The sequence below is a fragment of the Chironomus tepperi genome, unplaced genomic scaffold, assembly GCF_022539635.2.
Source record: "Chironomus tepperi strain 1889 unplaced genomic scaffold, CSIRO-AGI_Ctep_v1 contig_161, whole genome shotgun sequence".
NCBI lineage: Eukaryota > Metazoa > Arthropoda > Insecta > Diptera > Chironomidae > Chironomus > Chironomus tepperi.
The window spans coordinates 602,549-623,624 of NW_027226283.1; the positions used below are offsets into that span (position 1 = coordinate 602,549).

The window sequence follows — 21,076 nt, forward strand, 5'->3', positions numbered from 1 at the left end:
ATATCACAGACCCAATTCTAAAAAAAAAATTTGTTTCCAAAAAAGGTGATCCATTCATTCAATGTCGCGTCCAAGATAGACCAGTTCCTCAAAATCCATGTTATCCTTCACCTTGTGGACCAAATAGTCAATGTAGAGAAGGACCAAATGGTCAACCAATATGTTCATGTTCACAAAATATGATTGGTTCTCCTCCTTCATGCCGTCCAGAATGCGTTATTAGTCCAGAATGTGAAATGTCTAAAGCATGTAAAAACAATAAATGCGTAGATCCATGTGGTCCAGGAGTTTGTGGAATCAATGCTCGTTGTCAAGTCAAATCGCATTCTCCAATTTGTACCTGTTTACCAGGATACAATGGAGATCCATTTATAAAATGTGAAATTATACGAGAAGATGATCCAATTATTCCAAAAGCACCATGTTCTCCTAATCCTTGTGGACCCAATAGTGTTTGCAGAGAAATCTCTGATTTACCTGCTTGCTCATGTTTAGAAGGTTATCTTGGTGGTAAGAAATTTTGCAGATCGATCTTTATCTTCAAATCCTTTAATTATTGTAACTTGTTATCCACTTCAGCACCACCAAATTGTCGTCCCGAATGTCTTGTTAACTCAGATTGTCCAAACTTGCTAGCCTGCATGAATAAGAAATGTGGCGATCCATGCATCAATGCATGTGGATTGAATGCTAAGTAATTAATTGAGCCTTTAATCAAAAGATTTGTATTCACATTACATTTTCACAACCTTTAGATGTTCAGTTGTTAATCATAATCCTGTTTGTACATGTATTGATGGATATAAAGGTGATCCATTCTACAGTTGCGAGAAAACTTTAGGTATGTCTTTCTGTTTTCAAACACAAATTTTCATTTATGCAATATTTGATAACTGCTTTGAGATTAATACTAATATTTGAACATTTTAATATAAATCTTGAATTCAATAATTAGAAGTTTACGAGGACAATATCACTCCTTGTCATCCAAATCCTTGTGGTTACAATGCTGATTGCATTGAAAGAAACGGAGTAGGTTCTTGTGTTTGTAAAGATAATTTCTTCGGAGATCCATATGAATCTTGTCGTCCCGAATGCGTACTCAATGCAGATTGTCCTTCTCATTTGGCATGTATAAACTCAAAATGCAAAGACACATGTGCCGGAAGTTGTGGCATTAACAGCGAATGTCGTGTTGTTAACCATGTTGCAAATTGTGTTTGTATTGTTGGCTATACTGGAAATCCATATTCGAATTGTTACATTATACAAGAAGAACGTAAGAATACTTTTATATTATTCCTTTGCTTCATGCGAACTAACAATCCTGCTTGATCAAGACAGCGATACTCTTAAGCATATCGAAAATATAAAATCTAAATAAATTAATTTTATTCGCGAATAGCATCAGTGCCAAAGAATCCATGCCACCCTTCACCATGCGGTCCGAATTCCCAATGCAAGGAAGGTTCGAACGGACAACCAATTTGTTCATGTCTTCCAACAATGACTGGTTCACCTCCTTCATGTCGTCCTGAATGTGTCAGCAGTTCTGAATGTGAACTTTCCAAAGCATGCAAAGATAATCGTTGTATCGATCCTTGCTCTAATGCAAATTGTGGTATTAATTCGAATTGTCGAGTCATTTCTCATGCTCCTATTTGTAGTTGCAAAGAAAAATATCAAGGCGATCCTTTTGTTAGATGTTATCCAGAAGAGCGTAAGAGATTTTATTCATTCTTCGAAATTTTTATTCGTCGATTCATGTCTTTTTTTCCATTAATTCTTATATACAGCATTACCAAAACCGAACGACGTACCAATTAATCCATGTTTCCCATCACCATGTGGTCCAAATAGTCAATGTAGAGAAGGTCAAAATGGTCAAGCTATATGTTCATGTCTTCCAAATATGATAGGATCCGCTCCATCTTGTAGACCGGAATGTATAACAAACTCTGAATGTGGAGAAAATGAAGCTTGTATCAATCAGAAATGTCAAAATCCATGTCTTAATGCTTGTTCATACAATAGTGAATGTAGAGTACAAAATCATATCGCCACTTGCGTATGCTCACCAGGTTATACTGGCAATGCATTTGAATCTTGTAATAGAATAATTGAAGATTTGCCTAAAGACCCTTGTAATCCAAGTCCATGTGGAAGAAATGCTGTTTGTAACAATGGAAATTGTTATTGTAATGATGATTATACTGGAGATCCATATGTGCAATGTAGACCTGAGTGTACTTTAAGTACTGAATGTCCTTCAAACAAAGCATGCGTTAGAAACCATTGTGTAGATCCATGTTTAAATAATGTTTGTGCTTCAAATGCAATTTGCACTGTTCATAATCATGTTCCAAACTGTAACTGTCCTGATAACATGATTGGTAATTACTTATATTTAATATATCACAGACCCAATTCTAAAAAAAAAATTTGTTTCCAAAAAAGGTGATCCATTCATTCAATGTCGCGTCCAAGATAGACCAGTTCCTCAAAATCCATGTTATCCTTCACCTTGTGGACCAAATAGTCAATGTAGAGAAGGACCAAATGGTCAACCAATATGTTCATGTTCACAAAATATGATTGGTTCTCCTCCTTCATGCCGTCCAGAATGCGTTATTAGTCCAGAATGTGAAATGTCTAAAGCATGTAAAAACAATAAATGCGTAGATCCATGTGGTCCAGGAGTTTGTGGAATCAATGCTCGTTGTCAAGTCAAATCGCATTCTCCAATTTGTACCTGTTTACCAGGATACAATGGAGATCCATTTATAAAATGTGAAATTATACGAGAAGATGATCCAATTATTCCAAAAGCACCATGTTCTCCAAATCCTTGTGGACCCAATAGTGTTTGCAGAGAAATCTCTAATTCACCTGCTTGTTCATGTTTAGAAGGTTATCTTGGTGGTAAGAAATTTTGCAGATCGATCTTTATCTTCAAATCCTTTAATTATTGTAACTTGTTATCCACTTCAGCACCACCAAATTGTCGTCCCGAATGTCTTGTTAACTCAGATTGTCCAAACTTGCTAGCCTGCATGAATAAGAAATGTGGCGATCCATGCATCAATGCATGTGGATTGAATGCTAAGTAATTAATTGAGCCTTTAATCAAAAGATTTGTATTCACATTTCATTTTCACAACTTATAGATGTTCAGTTGTTAATCATAATCCTGTTTGTACATGTATTGATGGATATAAAGGTGATCCATTCTACAGTTGCGAGAAAACTTTAGGTATGTCTTTCTGTTTTCAAACACAAATTTTCATTTATGCAATATTTGATAACTGCTTTGAGATTAATACTAATATTTGAACATTTTAATATAAATCTTGAATTCAATAATTAGAAGTTTACGAGGACAATATCACTCCTTGTCATCCAAATCCTTGTGGTTACAATGCTGATTGCATTGAAAGAAACGGAGTAGGTTCTTGTGTTTGTAAAGATAATTTCTTCGGAGATCCATATGAATCTTGTCGTCCCGAATGCGTACTCAATGCAGATTGTCCTTCTCATTTGGCATGTATAAACTCAAAATGCAAAGACACATGTGCCGGAAGTTGTGGCATTAACAGCGAATGTCGTGTTGTTAACCATGTTGCAAATTGTGTTTGTATTGTTGGCTATACTGGAAATCCATATTCGAATTGTTACATTATACAAGAAGAACGTAAGAATACTTTTATATTATTCCTTTGCTTCATGCGAACTAACAATCCTGCTTGATCAAGACAGCGATACTCTTAAGCATATCGAAAATATAAAATCTAAATAAATTAATTTTATTCGCGAATAGCATCAGTGCCAAAGAATCCATGCCACCCTTCACCATGCGGTCCGAATTCCCAATGCAAGGAAGGTTCGAACGGACAACCAATTTGTTCATGTCTTCCAACAATGACTGGTTCACCTCCTTCATGTCGTCCTGAATGTGTCAGCAGTTCTGAATGTGAACTTTCCAAAGCATGCAAAGATAATCGTTGTATCGATCCTTGCTCTAATGCAAATTGTGGCATTAATTCGAATTGTCGAGTCATTTCTCATGCTCCTATTTGTAGTTGCAAAGAAAAATATCAAGGCGATCCTTTTGTTAGATGTTATCCAGAAGAGCGTAAGAGATTTTATTCATTCTTCGAAATTTTTATTCGTCGATTCATGTCTTTTTTTCCATTAATTCTTATATACAGCATTACCAAAACCGAACGACGTACCAATTAATCCATGTTTCCCATCACCATGTGGTCCAAATAGTCAATGTAGAGAAGGTCAAAATGGTCAAGCTATATGTTCATGTCTTCCAAATATGATAGGATCCGCTCCATCTTGTAGACCGGAATGTATAACAAACTCTGAATGTGGAGAAAATGAAGCTTGTATCAATCAGAAATGTCAAAATCCATGTCTTAATGCTTGTTCATACAATAGTGAATGTAGAGTACAAAATCATATCGCCACTTGCGTATGCTCACCAGGTTATACTGGAAATGCATTTGAATCTTGTAATAGAATAATTGAAGACTTGCCTAAAGACCCTTGTAATCCAAGTCCATGTGGAAGAAATGCTGTTTGTAACAATGGAAATTGTTATTGTAATGATGATTATACTGGAGATCCATATGTGCAATGTAGACCTGAGTGTACTTTAAGTACTGAATGTCCTTCAAACAAAGCATGCGTTAGAAACCATTGTGTAGATCCATGTTTAAATAATGTTTGTGCTTCAAATGCAATTTGCACTGTTCATAATCATGTTCCAAACTGTAACTGTCCTGATAACATGATTGGTAATTACTTATATTTAATATATCACAGACCCAATTCTAAAAAACCATTTGTTTCCAAAAAAGGTGATCCATTCATTCAATGTCGCGTCCAAGATAGACCAGTTCCTCAAAATCCATGTTATCCTTCACCTTGTGGACCAAATAGTCAATGTAGAGAAGGACCAAATGGTCAACCAATATGTTCATGTTCACAAAATATGATTGGTTCTCCTCCTTCATGCCGTCCAGAATGCGTTATTAGTCCAGAATGTGAAATGTCTAAAGCATGTAAAAACAATAAATGCGTAGATCCATGTGGTCCAGGAGTTTGTGGAATCAATGCTCGTTGTCAAGTCAAATCGCATTCTCCAATTTGTACCTGTTTACCAGGATACAATGGAGATCCATTTATAAAATGTGAAATTATACGAGAAGATGATCCAATTATTCCAAAAGCACCATGTTCTCCAAATCCTTGTGGACCCAATAGTGTTTGCAGAGAAATCTCTAATTCACCTGCTTGTTCATGTTTAGAAGGTTATCTTGGTGGTAAGAAATTTTGCAGATCGATCTTTATCTTCAAATCCTTTAATTATTGTAACTTGTTATCCACTTCAGCACCACCAAATTGTCGTCCCGAATGTCTTGTTAACTCAGATTGTCCAAACTTGCTAGCCTGCATGAATAAGAAATGTGGCGATCCATGCATCAATGCATGTGGATTGAATGCTAAGTAATTAATTGAGCCTTTAATCAAAAGATTTGTATTCACATTTCATTTTCACAACTTATAGATGTTCAGTTGTTAATCATAATCCTGTTTGTACATGTATTGATGGATATAAAGGTGATCCATTCTACAGTTGCGAGAAAACTTTAGGTATGTCTTTCTGTTTTCAAACACAAATTTTCATTTATGCAATATTTGATAACTGCTTTGAGATTAATACTAATATTTAAACATTTTAATATAAATCTTGAATTCAATAATTAGAAGTTTACGAGGACAATATCACTCCTTGTCATCCAAATCCTTGTGGTTACAATGCTGATTGCATTGAAAGAAACGGAGTAGGTTCTTGTGTTTGTAAAGATAATTTCTTCGGAGATCCATATGAATCTTGTCGTCCTGAATGCGTACTCAATGCAGATTGTCCTTCTCATTTAGCATGTGTTAATTCAAAATGCAAAGACACATGTGCCGGAAGTTGTGGCATTAATAGTGAATGTCGTGTTGTTAACCATGTTGCAAATTGTGTTTGTATTGTTGGCTATACTGGAAATCCATATTCGAATTGTTACATTATACAAGAAGAACGTAAGAATACTTTTATATTATTCCTTTGCTTCATGCGAACTAACAATCCTGCTTGATCAAGACAGCGATACTCTTAAGCATATCGAAAATATAAAATCTAAATAAATTAATTTTATTCGCGAATAGCATCAGTGCCAAAGAATCCATGCCACCCTTCACCATGCGGTCCGAATTCCCAATGCAAGGAAGGTTCGAACGGACAACCAATTTGTTCATGTCTTCCAACAATGACTGGTTCACCTCCTTCATGTCGTCCTGAATGTGTCAGCAGTTCTGAATGTGAACTTTCCAAAGCATGCAAAGATAATCGTTGTATCGATCCTTGCTCTAATGCAAATTGTGGCATTAATTCGAATTGTCGAGTCATTTCTCATGCTCCTATTTGTAGTTGCAAAGAAAAATATCAAGGCGATCCTTTTGTTAGATGTTATCCAGAAGAGCGTAAGAGATTTTATTCATTCTTCGAAATTTTTATTCGTCGATTCATGTCTTTTTTTCCATTAATTCTTATATACAGCATTACCAAAACCGAACGACGTACCAATTAATCCATGTTTCCCATCACCATGTGGTCCAAATAGTCAATGTAGAGAAGGTCAAAATGGTCAAGCTATATGTTCATGTCTTCCAAATATGATAGGATCCGCTCCATCTTGTAGACCAGAGTGTATAACAAACTCTGAATGTGTATCAAGTGAAGCTTGTATCAATCAGAAATGTCAAAATCCATGTCTCAATGCTTGTTCATACAATAGTGAATGTAGAGTACAAAATCATATCGCCACTTGCGTATGCTCACCAGGTTATACTGGCAATGCATTTGAATCTTGTAATAGAATAATTGAAGATTTGCCTAAAGACCCTTGTAATCCAAGTCCATGTGGAAGAAATGCTGTTTGTAACAATGGAAATTGTTATTGTAATGATGATTATACTGGAGATCCATATGTGCAATGTAGACCTGAGTGTACTTTAAGTACTGAATGTCCTTCAAACAAAGCATGCGTTAGAAACCATTGTGTAGATCCATGTTTAAATAATGTTTGTGCTTCAAATGCAATTTGCACTGTACATAATCATGTTCCAAACTGTAACTGTCCTGATAACATGATTGGTAATTACTTATATTTAATATATCACAGATCCAATTCTAAAAAACCATTTGTTTCCAAAAAGGTGATCCATTCATTCAATGTCGCGTCCAAGATAGACCAGTTCCTCAAAATCCATGTTATCCTTCTCCTTGTGGACCAAATAGTCAATGTAGAGAAGGACCAAATGGTCAACCAATATGTTCATGTTCACAAAATATGATTGGTTCTCCTCCTTCATGCCGTCCTGAATGCGTTATTAGTCCAGAATGTGAAATGTCTAAAGCATGTAAAAACAATAAATGCGTAGATCCATGTGGTCCAGGAGTTTGTGGAATCAATGCTCGTTGTCAAGTCAAATCGCATTCTCCAATTTGTACCTGTTTACCAGGATACAATGGAGATCCATTTATAAAATGTGAAATTATACGAGAAGATGATCCAATTATTCCAAAAGCACCATGTTCTCCAAATCCTTGTGGACCCAATAGTATTTGCAGAGAAATCTCTAATTCACCTGCTTGTTCATGTTTAGAAGGTTATCTTGGTGGTAAGAAATTTTGCAGATCGATCTTTATCTTCAAATCCTTTAATTATTGTAACTTGTTATCCACTTCAGCACCACCAAATTGTCGTCCCGAATGTCTAGTTAACTCAGATTGTCCAAACTTGCTAGCCTGCATGAATAAGAAATGTAGCGATCCATGCATCAATGCATGTGGATTGAATGCTAAGTAATTAATTGAGCCTTTAATCAAAAGATTTGTATTCACATTTCATTTTCACAACTTATAGATGTTCAGTTGTTAATCATAATCCTGTTTGTACATGTATTGATGGATATAAAGGTGATCCATTTTACAGTTGCGAGAAAACTTTAGGTATGTCTTTCTGTTTTCAAACACAAATTTTCATGTGATTGCCTATATATGATAACAGCTTTGAGAATAATACTAATATTTAAACATTTTACTATAAATCTTGAATTCAATAATTAGAAGTTTTCGAGGACAATATTACTCCTTGCCATCCAAGTCCTTGTGGTTACAATGCTGATTGCATTGAAAGAAACGGATTAGGTTCTTGTGTTTGTAAAGATAATTTCTTCGGAGATCCATATGAATCTTGTCGTCCTGAATGCGTACTCAATGCAGATTGTCCTTCTCATTTAGCATGTGTTAATTCAAAATGCAAAGACACATGTGCCGGAAGTTGTGGCATTAATAGTGAATGTCGTGTTGTTAACCATGTTGCAAATTGTGTTTGTATTGTTGGCTATACTGGAAATCCATATTCGAATTGTTACATTATACAAGAAGAACGTAAGAATACTTTTATATTATTCCTTTGCTTCATGCGAACTAACAATCCTGCTTGATCAAGACAGCGATACTCTTAAGCATATCGAAAATATAAAATCTAAATAAATTAATTTTATTCGCGAATAGCATCAGTGCCAAAGAATCCATGCCACCCTTCACCATGCGGTCCGAATTCCCAATGCAAGGAAGGTTCGAACGGACAACCAATTTGTTCATGTCTTCCAACAATGACTGGTTCACCTCCTTCATGTCGTCCTGAATGTGTCAGCAGTTCTGAATGTGAACTTTCCAAAGCATGCAAAGATAATCGTTGTATCGATCCTTGCTCTAATGCAAATTGTGGTATTAATTCGAATTGTCGAGTCATTTCTCATGCTCCTATTTGTAGTTGCAAAGAAAAATATCAAGGCGATCCTTTTGTTAGATGTTATCCAGAAGAGCGTAAGAGATTTTATTCATTCTTCGAAATTTTTATTCGTCGATTCATGTCTTTTTTTCCATTAATTCTTATATACAGCATTACCAAAACCGAACGACGTACCAATTAATCCATGTTTCCCATCACCATGTGGTCCAAATAGTCAATGTAGAGAAGGTCAAAATGGTCAAGCTATATGTTCATGTCTTCCAAATATGATAGGATCCGCTCCATCTTGTAGACCGGAGTGTATAACAAACTCTGAATGTGTATCAAGTGAAGCTTGTATCAATCAGAAATGTCAAAATCCATGTCTCAATGCTTGTTCATACAATAGTGAATGTAGAGTACAAAATCATATCGCCACTTGCGTATGCTCACCAGGTTATACTGGCAATGCATTTGAATCTTGTAATAGAATAATTGAAGATTTGCCTAAAGACCCTTGTAATCCAAGTCCATGTGGAAGAAATGCTGTTTGTAACAATGGAAATTGTTATTGTAATGATGATTATACTGGAGATCCATATGTGCAATGTAGACCTGAGTGTACTTTAAGTACTGAATGTCCTTCAAACAAAGCATGCGTTAGAAATCATTGTGTAGATCCATGTTTAAATAATGTTTGTGCTTCAAATGCAATTTGCACTGTACATAATCATGTTCCAAACTGTAACTGTCCTGATAACATGATTGGTAATTACTTATATTTAATATATCACAGATCCAATTCTAAAAAACCATTTGTTTCCAAAAAAGGTGATCCATTCATTCAATGTCGCGTCCAAGATAGACCAGTTCCTCAAAATCCATGTTATCCTTCTCCTTGTGGACCAAATAGTCAATGTAGAGAAGGACCAAATGGTCAACCAATATGTTCATGTTCACAAAATATGATTGGTTCTCCTCCTTCATGCCGTCCTGAATGCGTTATTAGTCCAGAATGTGAAATGTCTAAAGCATGTAAAAACAATAAATGCGTAGATCCATGTGGTCCAGGAGTTTGTGGAATCAATGCTCGTTGTCAAGTCAAATCGCATTCTCCAATTTGTACCTGTTTACCAGGATACAATGGAGATCCATTTATAAAATGTGAAATTATACGAGAAGATGATCCAATTATTCCAAAAGCACCATGTTCTCCAAATCCTTGTGGACCCAATAGTGTTTGCAGAGAAATCTCTAATTCACCTGCTTGTTCATGTTTAGAAGGTTATCTTGGTGGTAAGAAATTTTGCAGATCGATCTTTATCTTCAAATCCTTTAATTATTGTAACTTGTTATCCACTTCAGCACCACCAAATTGTCGTCCCGAATGTCTTGTTAACTCAGATTGTCCAAACTTGCTAGCCTGCATGAATAAGAAATGTAGCGATCCATGCATCAATGCATGTGGATTGAATGCTAAGTAATTAATTGAGCCTTTAATCAAAAGATTTGTATTCACATTTCATTTTCACAACTTATAGATGTTCAGTTGTTAATCATAATCCTGTTTGTACATGTATTGATGGATATAAAGGTGATCCATTCTACAGTTGCGAGAAAACTTTAGGTATGTCTTTCTGTTTTCAAACACAAATTTTCATTTATGCAATATTTGATAACTGCTTTGAGATTAATACTAATATTTAAACATTTTAATATAAATCTTGAATTCAATAATTAGAAGTTTACGAGGACAATATCACTCCTTGTCATCCAAATCCTTGTGGTTACAATGCTGATTGCATTGAAAGAAACGGAGTAGGTTCTTGTGTTTGTAAAGATAATTTCTTCGGAGATCCATATGAATCTTGTCGTCCCGAATGCGTACTCAATGCAGATTGTCCTTCTCATTTGGCATGTGTAAACTCAAAATGCAAAGACACATGTGCCGGAAGTTGTGGCATTAACAGCGAATGTCGTGTTGTTAACCATGTTGCAAATTGTGTTTGTATTGTTGGCTATACTGGAAATCCATATTCGAATTGTTACATTATACAAGAAGAACGTAAGAATACTTTTATATTATTCCTTTGCTTCATGCGAACTAACAATCCTGCTTGATCAAGACAGCGATACTCTTAAGCATATCGAAAATATAAAATCTAAATAAATTAATTTTATTCGCGAATAGCATCAGTGCCAAAGAATCCATGCCACCCTTCACCATGCGGTCCGAATTCCCAATGCAAGGAAGGTTCGAACGGACAACCAATTTGTTCATGTCTTCCAACAATGACTGGTTCACCTCCTTCATGTCGTCCTGAATGTGTCAGCAGTTCTGAATGTGAACTTTCCAAAGCATGCAAAGATAATCGTTGTATCGATCCTTGCTCTAATGCAAATTGTGGCATTAATTCGAATTGTCGAGTCATTTCTCATGCTCCTATTTGTAGTTGCAAAGAAAAATATCAAGGCGATCCTTTTGTTAGATGTTATCCAGAAGAGCGTAAGAGATTTTATTCATTCTTCGAAATTTTTATTCGTCGATTCATGTCTTTTTTTCCATTAATTCTTATATACAGCATTACCAAAACCGAACGACGTACCAATTAATCCATGTTTCCCATCACCATGTGGTCCAAATAGTCAATGTAGAGAAGGTCAAAATGGTCAAGCTATATGTTCATGTCTTCCAAATATGATAGGATCCGCTCCATCTTGTAGACCGGAATGTATAACAAACTCTGAATGTGGAGAAAATGAAGCTTGTATCAATCAGAAATGTCAAAATCCATGTCTTAATGCTTGTTCATACAATAGTGAATGTAGAGTACAAAATCATATCGCCACTTGCGTATGCTCACCAGGTTATACTGGCAATGCATTTGAATCTTGTAATAGAATAATTGAAGATTTGCCTAAAGACCCTTGTAATCCAAGTCCATGTGGAAGAAATGCTGTTTGTAACAATGGAAATTGTTATTGTAATGATGATTATACTGGAGATCCATATGTGCAATGTAGACCTGAGTGTACTTTAAGTACTGAATGTCCTTCAAACAAAGCATGCGTTAGAAACCATTGTGTAGATCCATGTTTAAATAATGTTTGTGCTTCAAATGCAATTTGCACTGTTCATAATCATGTTCCAAACTGTAACTGTCCTGATAACATGATTGGTAATTACTTATATTTAATATATCACAGACCCAATTCTAAAAAACCATTTGTTTCCAAAAAGGTGATCCATTCATTCAATGTCGCGTCCAAGATAGACCAGTTCCTCAAAATCCATGTTATCCTTCACCTTGTGGACCAAATAGTCAATGTAGAGAAGGACCAAATGGTCAACCAATATGTTCATGTTCACAAAATATGATTGGTTCTCCTCCTTCATGCCGTCCAGAATGCGTTATTAGTCCAGAATGTGAAATGTCTAAAGCATGTAAAAACAATAAATGCGTAGATCCATGTGGTCCAGGAGTTTGTGGAATCAATGCTCGTTGTCAAGTCAAATCGCATTCTCCAATTTGTACCTGTTTACCAGGATACAATGGAGATCCATTTATAAAATGTGAAATTATACGAGAAGATGATCCAATTATTCCAAAAGCACCATGTTCTCCAAATCCTTGTGGACCCAATAGTGTTTGCAGAGAAATCTCTAATTCACCTGCTTGTTCATGTTTAGAAGGTTATCTTGGTGGTAAGAAATTTTGCAGATCGATCTTTATCTTCAAATCCTTTAATTATTGTAACTTGTTATCCACTTCAGCACCACCAAATTGTCGTCCCGAATGTCTTGTTAACTCAGATTGTCCAAACTTGCTAGCCTGCATGAATAAGAAATGTGGCGATCCATGCATCAATGCATGTGGATTGAATGCTAAGTAATTAATTGAGCCTTTAATCAAAAGATTTGTATTCACATTTCATTTTCACAACTTATAGATGTTCAGTTGTTAATCATAATCCTGTTTGTACATGTATTGATGGATATAAAGGTGATCCATTCTACAGTTGCGAGAAAACTTTAGGTATGTCTTTCTGTTTTCAAACACAAATTTTCATTTATGCAATATTTGATAACTGCTTTGAGATTAATACTAATATTTGAACATTTTAATATAAATCTTGAATTCAATAATTAGAAGTTTACGAGGACAATATCACTCCTTGTCATCCAAATCCTTGTGGTTACAATGCTGATTGCATTGAAAGAAACGGAGTAGGTTCTTGTGTTTGTAAAGATAATTTCTTCGGAGATCCATATGAATCTTGTCGTCCCGAATGCGTACTCAATGCAGATTGTCCTTCTCATTTAGCATGTGTAAATTCAAAATGCAAAGACACATGTGCCGGAAGTTGTGGCATTAACAGCGAATGTCGTGTTGTTAACCATGTTGCAAATTGTGTTTGTATTGTTGGCTATACTGGAAATCCATATTCGAATTGTTACATTATACAAGAAGAACGTAAGAATACTTTTATATTATTCCTTTGCTTCATGCGAACTAACAATCCTGCTTGATCAAGACAGCGATACTCTTAAGCATATCGAAAATATAAAATCTAAATAAATTAATTTTATTCGCGAATAGCATCAGTGCCAAAGAATCCATGCCACCCTTCACCATGCGGTCCGAATTCCCAATGCAAGGAAGGTTCGAACGGACAACCAATTTGTTCATGTCTTCCAACAATGACTGGTTCACCTCCTTCATGTCGTCCTGAATGTGTCAGCAGTTCTGAATGTGAACTTTCCAAAGCATGCAAAGATAATCGTTGTATCGATCCTTGCTCTAATGCAAATTGTGGCATTAATTCGAATTGTCGAGTCATTTCTCATGCTCCTATTTGTAGTTGCAAAGAAAAATATCAAGGCGATCCTTTTGTTAGATGTTATCCAGAAGAGCGTAAGAGATTTTATTCATTCTTCGAAATTTTTATTCGTCGATTCATGTCTTTTTTTCCATTAATTCTTATATACAGCATTACCAAAACCGAACGACGTACCAATTAATCCATGTTTCCCATCACCATGTGGTCCAAATAGTCAATGTAGAGAAGGTCAAAATGGTCAAGCTATATGTTCATGTCTTCCAAATATGATAGGATCCGCTCCATCTTGTAGACCAGAGTGTATAACAAACTCTGAATGTGGAGAAAATGAAGCTTGTATCAATCAGAAATGTCAAAATCCATGTCTTAATGCTTGTTCATACAATAGTGAATGTAGAGTACAAAATCATATCGCCACTTGCGTATGCTCACCAGGTTATACTGGCAATGCATTTGAATCTTGTAATAGAATAATTGAAGATTTGCCTAAAGACCCTTGTAATCCAAGTCCATGTGGAAGAAATGCTGTTTGTAACAATGGAAATTGTTATTGTAATGATGATTATACTGGAGATCCATATGTGCAATGTAGACCTGAGTGTACTTTAAGTACTGAATGTCCTTCAAACAAAGCATGCGTTAGAAACCATTGTGTAGATCCATGTTTAAATAATGTTTGTGCTTCAAATGCAATTTGCACTGTTCATAATCATGTTCCAAACTGTAACTGTCCTGATAACATGATTGGTAATTACTTATATTTAATATATCACAGACCCAATTCTAAAAAACCATTTGTTTCCAAAAAAGGTGATCCATTCATTCAATGTCGCGTCCAAGATAGACCAGTTCCTCAAAATCCATGTTATCCTTCACCTTGTGGACCAAATAGTCAATGTAGAGAAGGACCAAATGGTCAACCAATATGTTCATGTTCACAAAATATGATTGGTTCTCCTCCTTCATGCCGTCCAGAATGCGTTATTAGTCCAGAATGTGAAATGTCTAAAGCATGTAAAAACAATAAATGCGTAGATCCATGTGGTCCAGGAGTTTGTGGAATCAATGCTCGTTGTCAAGTCAAATCGCATTCTCCAATTTGTACCTGTTTACCAGGATACAATGGAGATCCATTTATAAAATGTGAAATTATACGAGAAGATGATCCAATTATTCCAAAAGCACCATGTTCTCCAAATCCTTGTGGACCCAATAGTGTTTGCAGAGAAATCTCTAATTCACCTGCTTGTTCATGTTTAGAAGGTTATCTTGGTGGTAAGAAATTTTGCAGATCGATCTTTATCTTCAAATCCTTTAATTATTGTAACTTGTTATCCACTTCAGCACCACCAAATTGTCGTCCCGAATGTCTTGTTAACTCAGATTGTCCAAACTTGCTAGCCTGCATGAATAAGAAATGTGGCGATCCATGCATCAATGCATGTGGATTGAATGCTAAGTAATTAATTGAGCCTTTAATCAAAAGATTTGTATTCACATTTCATTTTCACAACTTATAGATGTTCAGTTGTTAATCATAATCCTGTTTGTACATGTATTGATGGATATAAAGGTGATCCATTCTACAGTTGCGAGAAAACTTTAGGTATGTCTTTCTGTTTTCAAACACAAATTTTCATTTATGCAATATTTGATAACTGCTTTGAGATTAATACTAATATTTGAACATTTTAATATAAATCTTGAATTCAATAATTAGAAGTTTACGAGGACAATATCACTCCTTGTCATCCAAATCCTTGTGGTTACAATGCTGATTGCATTGAAAGAAACGGAGTAGGTTCTTGTGTTTGTAAAGATAATTTCTTCGGAGATCCATATGAATCTTGTCGTCCCGAATGCGTACTCAATGCAGATTGTCCTTCTCATTTAGCATGTGTTAAATTCAAAATGCAAAGACACATGTGCCGGAAGTTGTGGCATTAACAGCGAATGTCGTGTTGTTAACCATGTTGCAAATTGTGTTTGTATTGTTGGCTATACTGGAAATCCATATTCGAATTGTTACATTATACAAGAAGAACGTAAGAATACTTTTATATTATTCCTTTGCTTCATGCGAACTAACAATCCTGCTTGATCAAGACAGCGATACTCTTAAGCATATCGAAAATATAAAATCTAAATAAATTAATTTTATTCGCGAATAGCATCAGTGCCAAAGAATCCATGCCACCCTTCACCATGCGGTCCGAATTCCCAATGCAAGGAAGGTTCGAACGGACAACCAATTTGTTCATGTCTTCCAACAATGACTGGTTCACCTCCTTCATGTCGTCCTGAATGTGTCAGCAGTTCTGAATGTGAACTTTCCAAAGCATGCAAAGATAATCGTTGTATCGATCCTTGCTCTAATGCAAATTGTGGCATTAATTCGAATTGTCGAGTCATTTCTCATGCTCCTATTTGTAGTTGCAAAGAAAAATATCAAGGCGATCCTTTTGTTAGATGTTATCCAGAAGAGCGTAAGAGATTTTATTCATTCTTCGAAATTTTTATTCGTCGATTCATGTCTTTTTTTCCATTAATTCTTATATACAGCATTACCAAAACCGAACGACGTACCAATTAATCCATGTTTCCCATCACCATGTGGTCCAAATAGTCAATGTAGAGAAGGTCAAAATGGTCAAGCTATATGTTCATGTCTTCCAAATATGATAGGATCCGCTCCATCTTGTAGACCAGAATGTATAACAAACTCTGAATGTGGAGAAAATGAAGCTTGTATCAATCAGAAATGTCAAAATCCATGTCTTAATGCTTGTTCATACAATAGTGAATGTAGAGTACAAAATCATATCGCCACTTGCGTATGCTCACCAGGTTATACTGGCAATGCATTTGAATCTTGTAATAGAATAATTGAAGATTTGCCTAAAGACCCTTGTAATCCAAGTCCATGTGGAAGAAATGCTGTTTGTAACAATGGAAATTGTTATTGTAATGATGATTATACTGGAGATCCATATGTGCAATGTAGACCTGAGTGTACTTTAAGTACTGAATGTCCTTCAAACAAAGCATGCGTTAGAAACCATTGTGTAGATCCATGTTTAAATAATGTTTGTGCTTCAAATGCAATTTGCACTGTTCATAATCATGTTCCAAACTGTAACTGTCCTGATAACATGATTGGTAATTACTTATATTTAATATATCACAGACCCAATTCTAAAAAACCATTTGTTTCCAAAAAAGGTGATCCATTCATTCAATGTCGCGTCCAAGATAGACCAGTTCCTCAAAATCCATGTTATCCTTCACCTTGTGGACCAAATAGTCAATGTAGAGAAGGACCAAATGGTCAACCAATATGTTCATGTTCACAAAATATGATTGGTTCTCCTCCTTCATGCCGTCCAGAATGCGTTATTAGTCCAGAATGTGAAATGTCTAAAGCATGTAAAAACAATAAATGCGTAGATCCATGTGGTCCAGGAGTTTGTGGAATCAATGCTCGTTGTCAAGTCAAATCGCATTCTCCAATTTGTACCTGTTTACCAGGATACAATGGAGATCCATTTATAAAATGTGAAATTATACGAGAAGATGATCCAATTATTCCAAAAGCACCATGTTCTCCAAATCCTTGTGGACCCAATAGTGTTTGCAGAGAAATCTCTAATTCACCTGCTTGTTCATGTTTAGAAGGTTATCTTGGTGGTAAGAAATTTTGCAGATCGATCTTTATCTTCAAATCCTTTAATTATTGTAACTTGTTATCCACTTCAGCACCACCAAATTGTCGTCCCGAATGTCTTGTTAACTCAGATTGTCCAAACTTGCTAGCCTGCATGAATAAGAAATGTGGCGATCCATGCATCAATGCATGTGGATTGAATGCTAAGTAATTAATTGAGCCTTTAATCAAAAGATTTGTATTCACATTTCATTTTCACAACTTATAGATGTTCAGTTGTTAATCATAATCCTGTTTGTACATGTATTGATGGATATAAAGGTGATCCATTCTACAGTTGCGAGAAAACTTTAGGTATGTCTTTCTGTTTTCAAACACAAATTTTCATTTATGCAATATTTGATAACTGCTTTGAGATTAATACTAATATTTGAACATTTTAATATAAATCTTGAATTCAATAATTAGAAGTTTACGAGGACAATATCACTCCTTGTCATCCAAATCCTTGTGGTTACAATGCTGATTGCATTGAAAGAAACGGAGTAGGTTCTTGTGTTTGTAAAGATAATTTCTTCGGAGATCCATATGAATCTTGTCGTCCCGAATGCGTACTCAATGCAGATTGTCCTTCTCATTTAGCATGTGTAAACTCAAAATGCAAAGACACATGTGCCGGAAGTTGTGGCATTAACAGCGAATGTCGTGTTGTTAACCATGTTGCAAATTGTGTTTGTATTGTTGGCTATACTGGAAATCCATATTCGAATTGTTACATTATACAAGAAGAACGTAAGAATACTTTTATATTATTCCTTTGCTTCATGCGAACTAACAATCCTGCTTGATCAAGACAGCGATACTCTTAAGCATATCGAAAATATAAAATCTAAATAAATTAATTTTATTCGCGAATAGCATCAGTGCCAAAGAATCCATGCCACCCTTCACCATGCGGTCCGAATTCCCAATGCAAGGAAGGTTCGAACGGACAACCAATTTGTTCATGTCTTCCAACAATGACTGGTTCACCTCCTTCATGTCGTCCTGAATGTGTCAGCAGTTCTGAATGTGAACTTTCCAAAGCATGCAAAGATAATCGTTGTATCGATCCTTGCTCTAATGCAAATTGTGGTATTAATTCGAATTGTCGAGTCATTTCTCATGCTCCTATTTGTAGTTGCAAAGAAAAATATCAAGGCGATCCTTTTGTTAGATGTTATCCAGAAGAGCGTAAGAGATTTTATTCATTCTTCGAAATTTTTATTCGTCGATTCATGTCTTTTTTTCCATTAATTCTTATATACAGCATTACCAAAACCGAACGACGTACCAATTAATCCATGTTTCCCATCACCATGTGGTCCAAATAGTCAATGTAGAGAAGGTCAAAATGGTCAAGCTATATGTTCATGTCTTCCAAATATGATAGGATCCGCTCCATCTTGTAGACCAGAGTGTATAACAAACTCTGAATGTGTATCAAGTGAAGCTTGTATCAATCAGAAATGTCAAAATCCATGTCTCAATGCTTGTTCATACAATAGTGAATGTAGAGTACAAAATCATATCGCCACTTGCGTATGCTCACCAGGTTATACTGGCAATGCATTTGAATCTTGTAATAGAATAATTGAAGATTTGCCTAAAGACCCTTGTAATCCAAGTCCATGTGGAAGAAATGCTGTTTGTAACAATGGAAATTGTTATTGTAATGATGATTATACTGGAGATCCATATGTGCAATGTAGACCTGAGTGTACTTTAAGTACTGAATGTCCTTCAAACAAAGCATGCGTTAGAAACCATTGTGTAGATCCATGTTTAAATAATGTTTGTGCTTCAAATGCAATTTGCACTGTTCATAATCATGTTCCAAACTGTAACTGTCCTGATAACATGATTGGTAATTACTTATATTTAATATATCACAGACCCAATTCTAAAAAACCATTTGTTTCCAAAAAGGTGATCCATTCATTCAATGTCGCGTCCAAGATAGACCAGTTCCTCAAAATCCATGTTATCCTTCACCTTGTGGACCAAATAGTCAATGTAGAGAAGGACCAAATGGTCAACCAATATGTTCATGTTCACAAAATATGATTGGTTCTCCTCCTTCATGCCGTCCAGAATGCGTTATTAGTCCAGAATGTGAAATGTCTAAAGCATGTAAAAACAATAAATGCGTAGATCCATGTGGTCCAGGAGTTTGTGGAATCAATGCTCGTTGTCAAGTCAAATCGCATTCTCCAATTTGTACCTGTTTACCAGGATACAATGGAGATCCATTTATAAAATGTGAAATTATACGAGAAGATGATCCAATTATTCCAAAAGCACCATGTTCTCCAAATCCTTGTGGACCCAATAGTGTTTGCAGAGAAATCTCTAATTCACCTGCTTGTTCATGTTTAGAAGGTTATCTTGGTGGTAAGAAATTTTGCAGATCGATCTTTATCTTCAAATCCTTTAATTATTGTAACTTGTTATCCACTTCAGCACCACCAAATTGTCGTCCCGAATGTCTTGTTAACTCAGATTGTCCAAACTTGCTAGCCTGCATGAATAAGAAATGTGGCGATCCATGCATCAATGCATGTGGATTGAATGCTAAGTAATTAATTGAGCCTTTAATCAAAAGATTTGTATTCACATTTCATTTTCACAACTTATAGATGTTCAGTTGTTAATCATAATCCTGTTTGTACATGTATTGATGGATATAAAGGTGATCCATTCTACAGTTGCGAGAAAACTTTAGGTATGTCTTTCTGTTTTCAAACACAAATTTTCATTTATGCAATATTTGATAACTGCTTTGAGATTAATACTAATATTTAAACATTTTAATATAAATCTTGAATTCAATAATTAGAAGTTTACGAGGACAATATCACTCCTTGTCATCCAAATCCTTGTGGTTACAATGCTGATTGCATTGAAAGAAACGGAGTAGGTTCTTGTGTTTGTAAAGATAATTTCTTCGGAGATCCATATGAATCTTGTCGTCCTGAATGCGTACTCAATGCAGATTGTCCTTCTCATTTAGCATGTGTTAATTCAAAATGCAAAGACACATGTGCCGGAAGTTGTGGCATTAATAGTGAATGTCGTGTTGTTAACCATGTTGCAAATTGTGTTTGTATTGTTGGCTATACTGGAAATCCATATTCGAATTGTTACATTATACAAGAAGAACGTAAGAATACTTTTATATTATTCCTTTGCTTCATGCGAACTAACAATCCTGCTTGATCAAGACAGCGATACTCTTAAGCATATCGAAAATATAAAATCTAAATAAATTAATTTTATTCGCGAATAGCATCAGTGCCAAAGAATCCATGCCACCCTTCACCATGCGGTCCGAATTCCCAATGCAAGGAAGGTTCGAACGGACAACCAATTTGTTCATGTCTTCCAACAATGACTGGTTCACCTCCTTCATGTCGTCCTGAATGTGTCAGCAGTTCTGAATGTGAACTTTCCAAAGCATGCAAAGATAATCGTTGTATCGATCCTTGCTCTAATGCAAATTGTGGTATTAATTCGAATTGTCGAGTCATTTCTCATGCTCCTATTTGTAGTTGCAAAGAAAAATATCAAGGCGATCCTTTTGTTAGATGTTATCCAGAAGAGCGTAAGAGATTTTATTCATTCTTCGAAATTTTTATTCGTCGATTCATGTCTTTTTTTCCATTAATTC

At 35.4% G+C, this 21,076-nt stretch overlaps 1 protein-coding gene across 1 annotated transcript in view; it reads left to right on the top strand.

The window, feature by feature from the left end:
• The window catches only part of dpy (fibrillin-like protein dumpy), an 89,993-nt gene that overhangs the window by 51,143 nt on the left and 17,774 nt on the right, over positions 1 to 21,076 (top strand). The window contains 53 exon segments of the mRNA XM_070637415.1: positions 46 to 510; positions 580 to 694; positions 756 to 841; positions 956 to 1,279; positions 1,406 to 1,720; positions 1,797 to 2,393; positions 2,458 to 2,922; positions 2,992 to 3,106; positions 3,168 to 3,253; positions 3,368 to 3,691; positions 3,818 to 4,132; positions 4,209 to 4,805; positions 4,869 to 5,333; positions 5,403 to 5,517; positions 5,579 to 5,664; positions 5,779 to 6,102; positions 6,229 to 6,543; positions 6,620 to 7,216; positions 7,279 to 7,927; positions 7,989 to 8,074; positions 8,192 to 8,515; positions 8,642 to 8,956; positions 9,033 to 9,629; positions 9,693 to 10,157; positions 10,227 to 10,341; positions 10,403 to 10,488; positions 10,603 to 10,926; positions 11,053 to 11,367; positions 11,444 to 12,040; positions 12,103 to 12,567; positions 12,637 to 12,751; positions 12,813 to 12,898; positions 13,013 to 13,336; positions 13,463 to 13,777; positions 13,854 to 14,450; positions 14,514 to 14,978; positions 15,048 to 15,162; positions 15,224 to 15,309; positions 15,424 to 15,605; positions 15,607 to 15,748; positions 15,875 to 16,189; positions 16,266 to 16,862; positions 16,926 to 17,390; positions 17,460 to 17,574; positions 17,636 to 17,721; positions 17,836 to 18,159; positions 18,286 to 18,600; positions 18,677 to 19,273; positions 19,336 to 19,800; positions 19,870 to 19,984; positions 20,046 to 20,131; positions 20,246 to 20,569; positions 20,696 to 21,010. Of these exon segments, the coding sequence (XP_070493516.1) occupies positions 46 to 510; positions 580 to 694; positions 756 to 841; positions 956 to 1,279; positions 1,406 to 1,720; positions 1,797 to 2,393; positions 2,458 to 2,922; positions 2,992 to 3,106; positions 3,168 to 3,253; positions 3,368 to 3,691; positions 3,818 to 4,132; positions 4,209 to 4,805; positions 4,869 to 5,333; positions 5,403 to 5,517; positions 5,579 to 5,664; positions 5,779 to 6,102; positions 6,229 to 6,543; positions 6,620 to 7,216; positions 7,279 to 7,927; positions 7,989 to 8,074; positions 8,192 to 8,515; positions 8,642 to 8,956; positions 9,033 to 9,629; positions 9,693 to 10,157; positions 10,227 to 10,341; positions 10,403 to 10,488; positions 10,603 to 10,926; positions 11,053 to 11,367; positions 11,444 to 12,040; positions 12,103 to 12,567; positions 12,637 to 12,751; positions 12,813 to 12,898; positions 13,013 to 13,336; positions 13,463 to 13,777; positions 13,854 to 14,450; positions 14,514 to 14,978; positions 15,048 to 15,162; positions 15,224 to 15,309; positions 15,424 to 15,605; positions 15,607 to 15,748; positions 15,875 to 16,189; positions 16,266 to 16,862; positions 16,926 to 17,390; positions 17,460 to 17,574; positions 17,636 to 17,721; positions 17,836 to 18,159; positions 18,286 to 18,600; positions 18,677 to 19,273; positions 19,336 to 19,800; positions 19,870 to 19,984; positions 20,046 to 20,131; positions 20,246 to 20,569; positions 20,696 to 21,010 (16,590 nt within the window).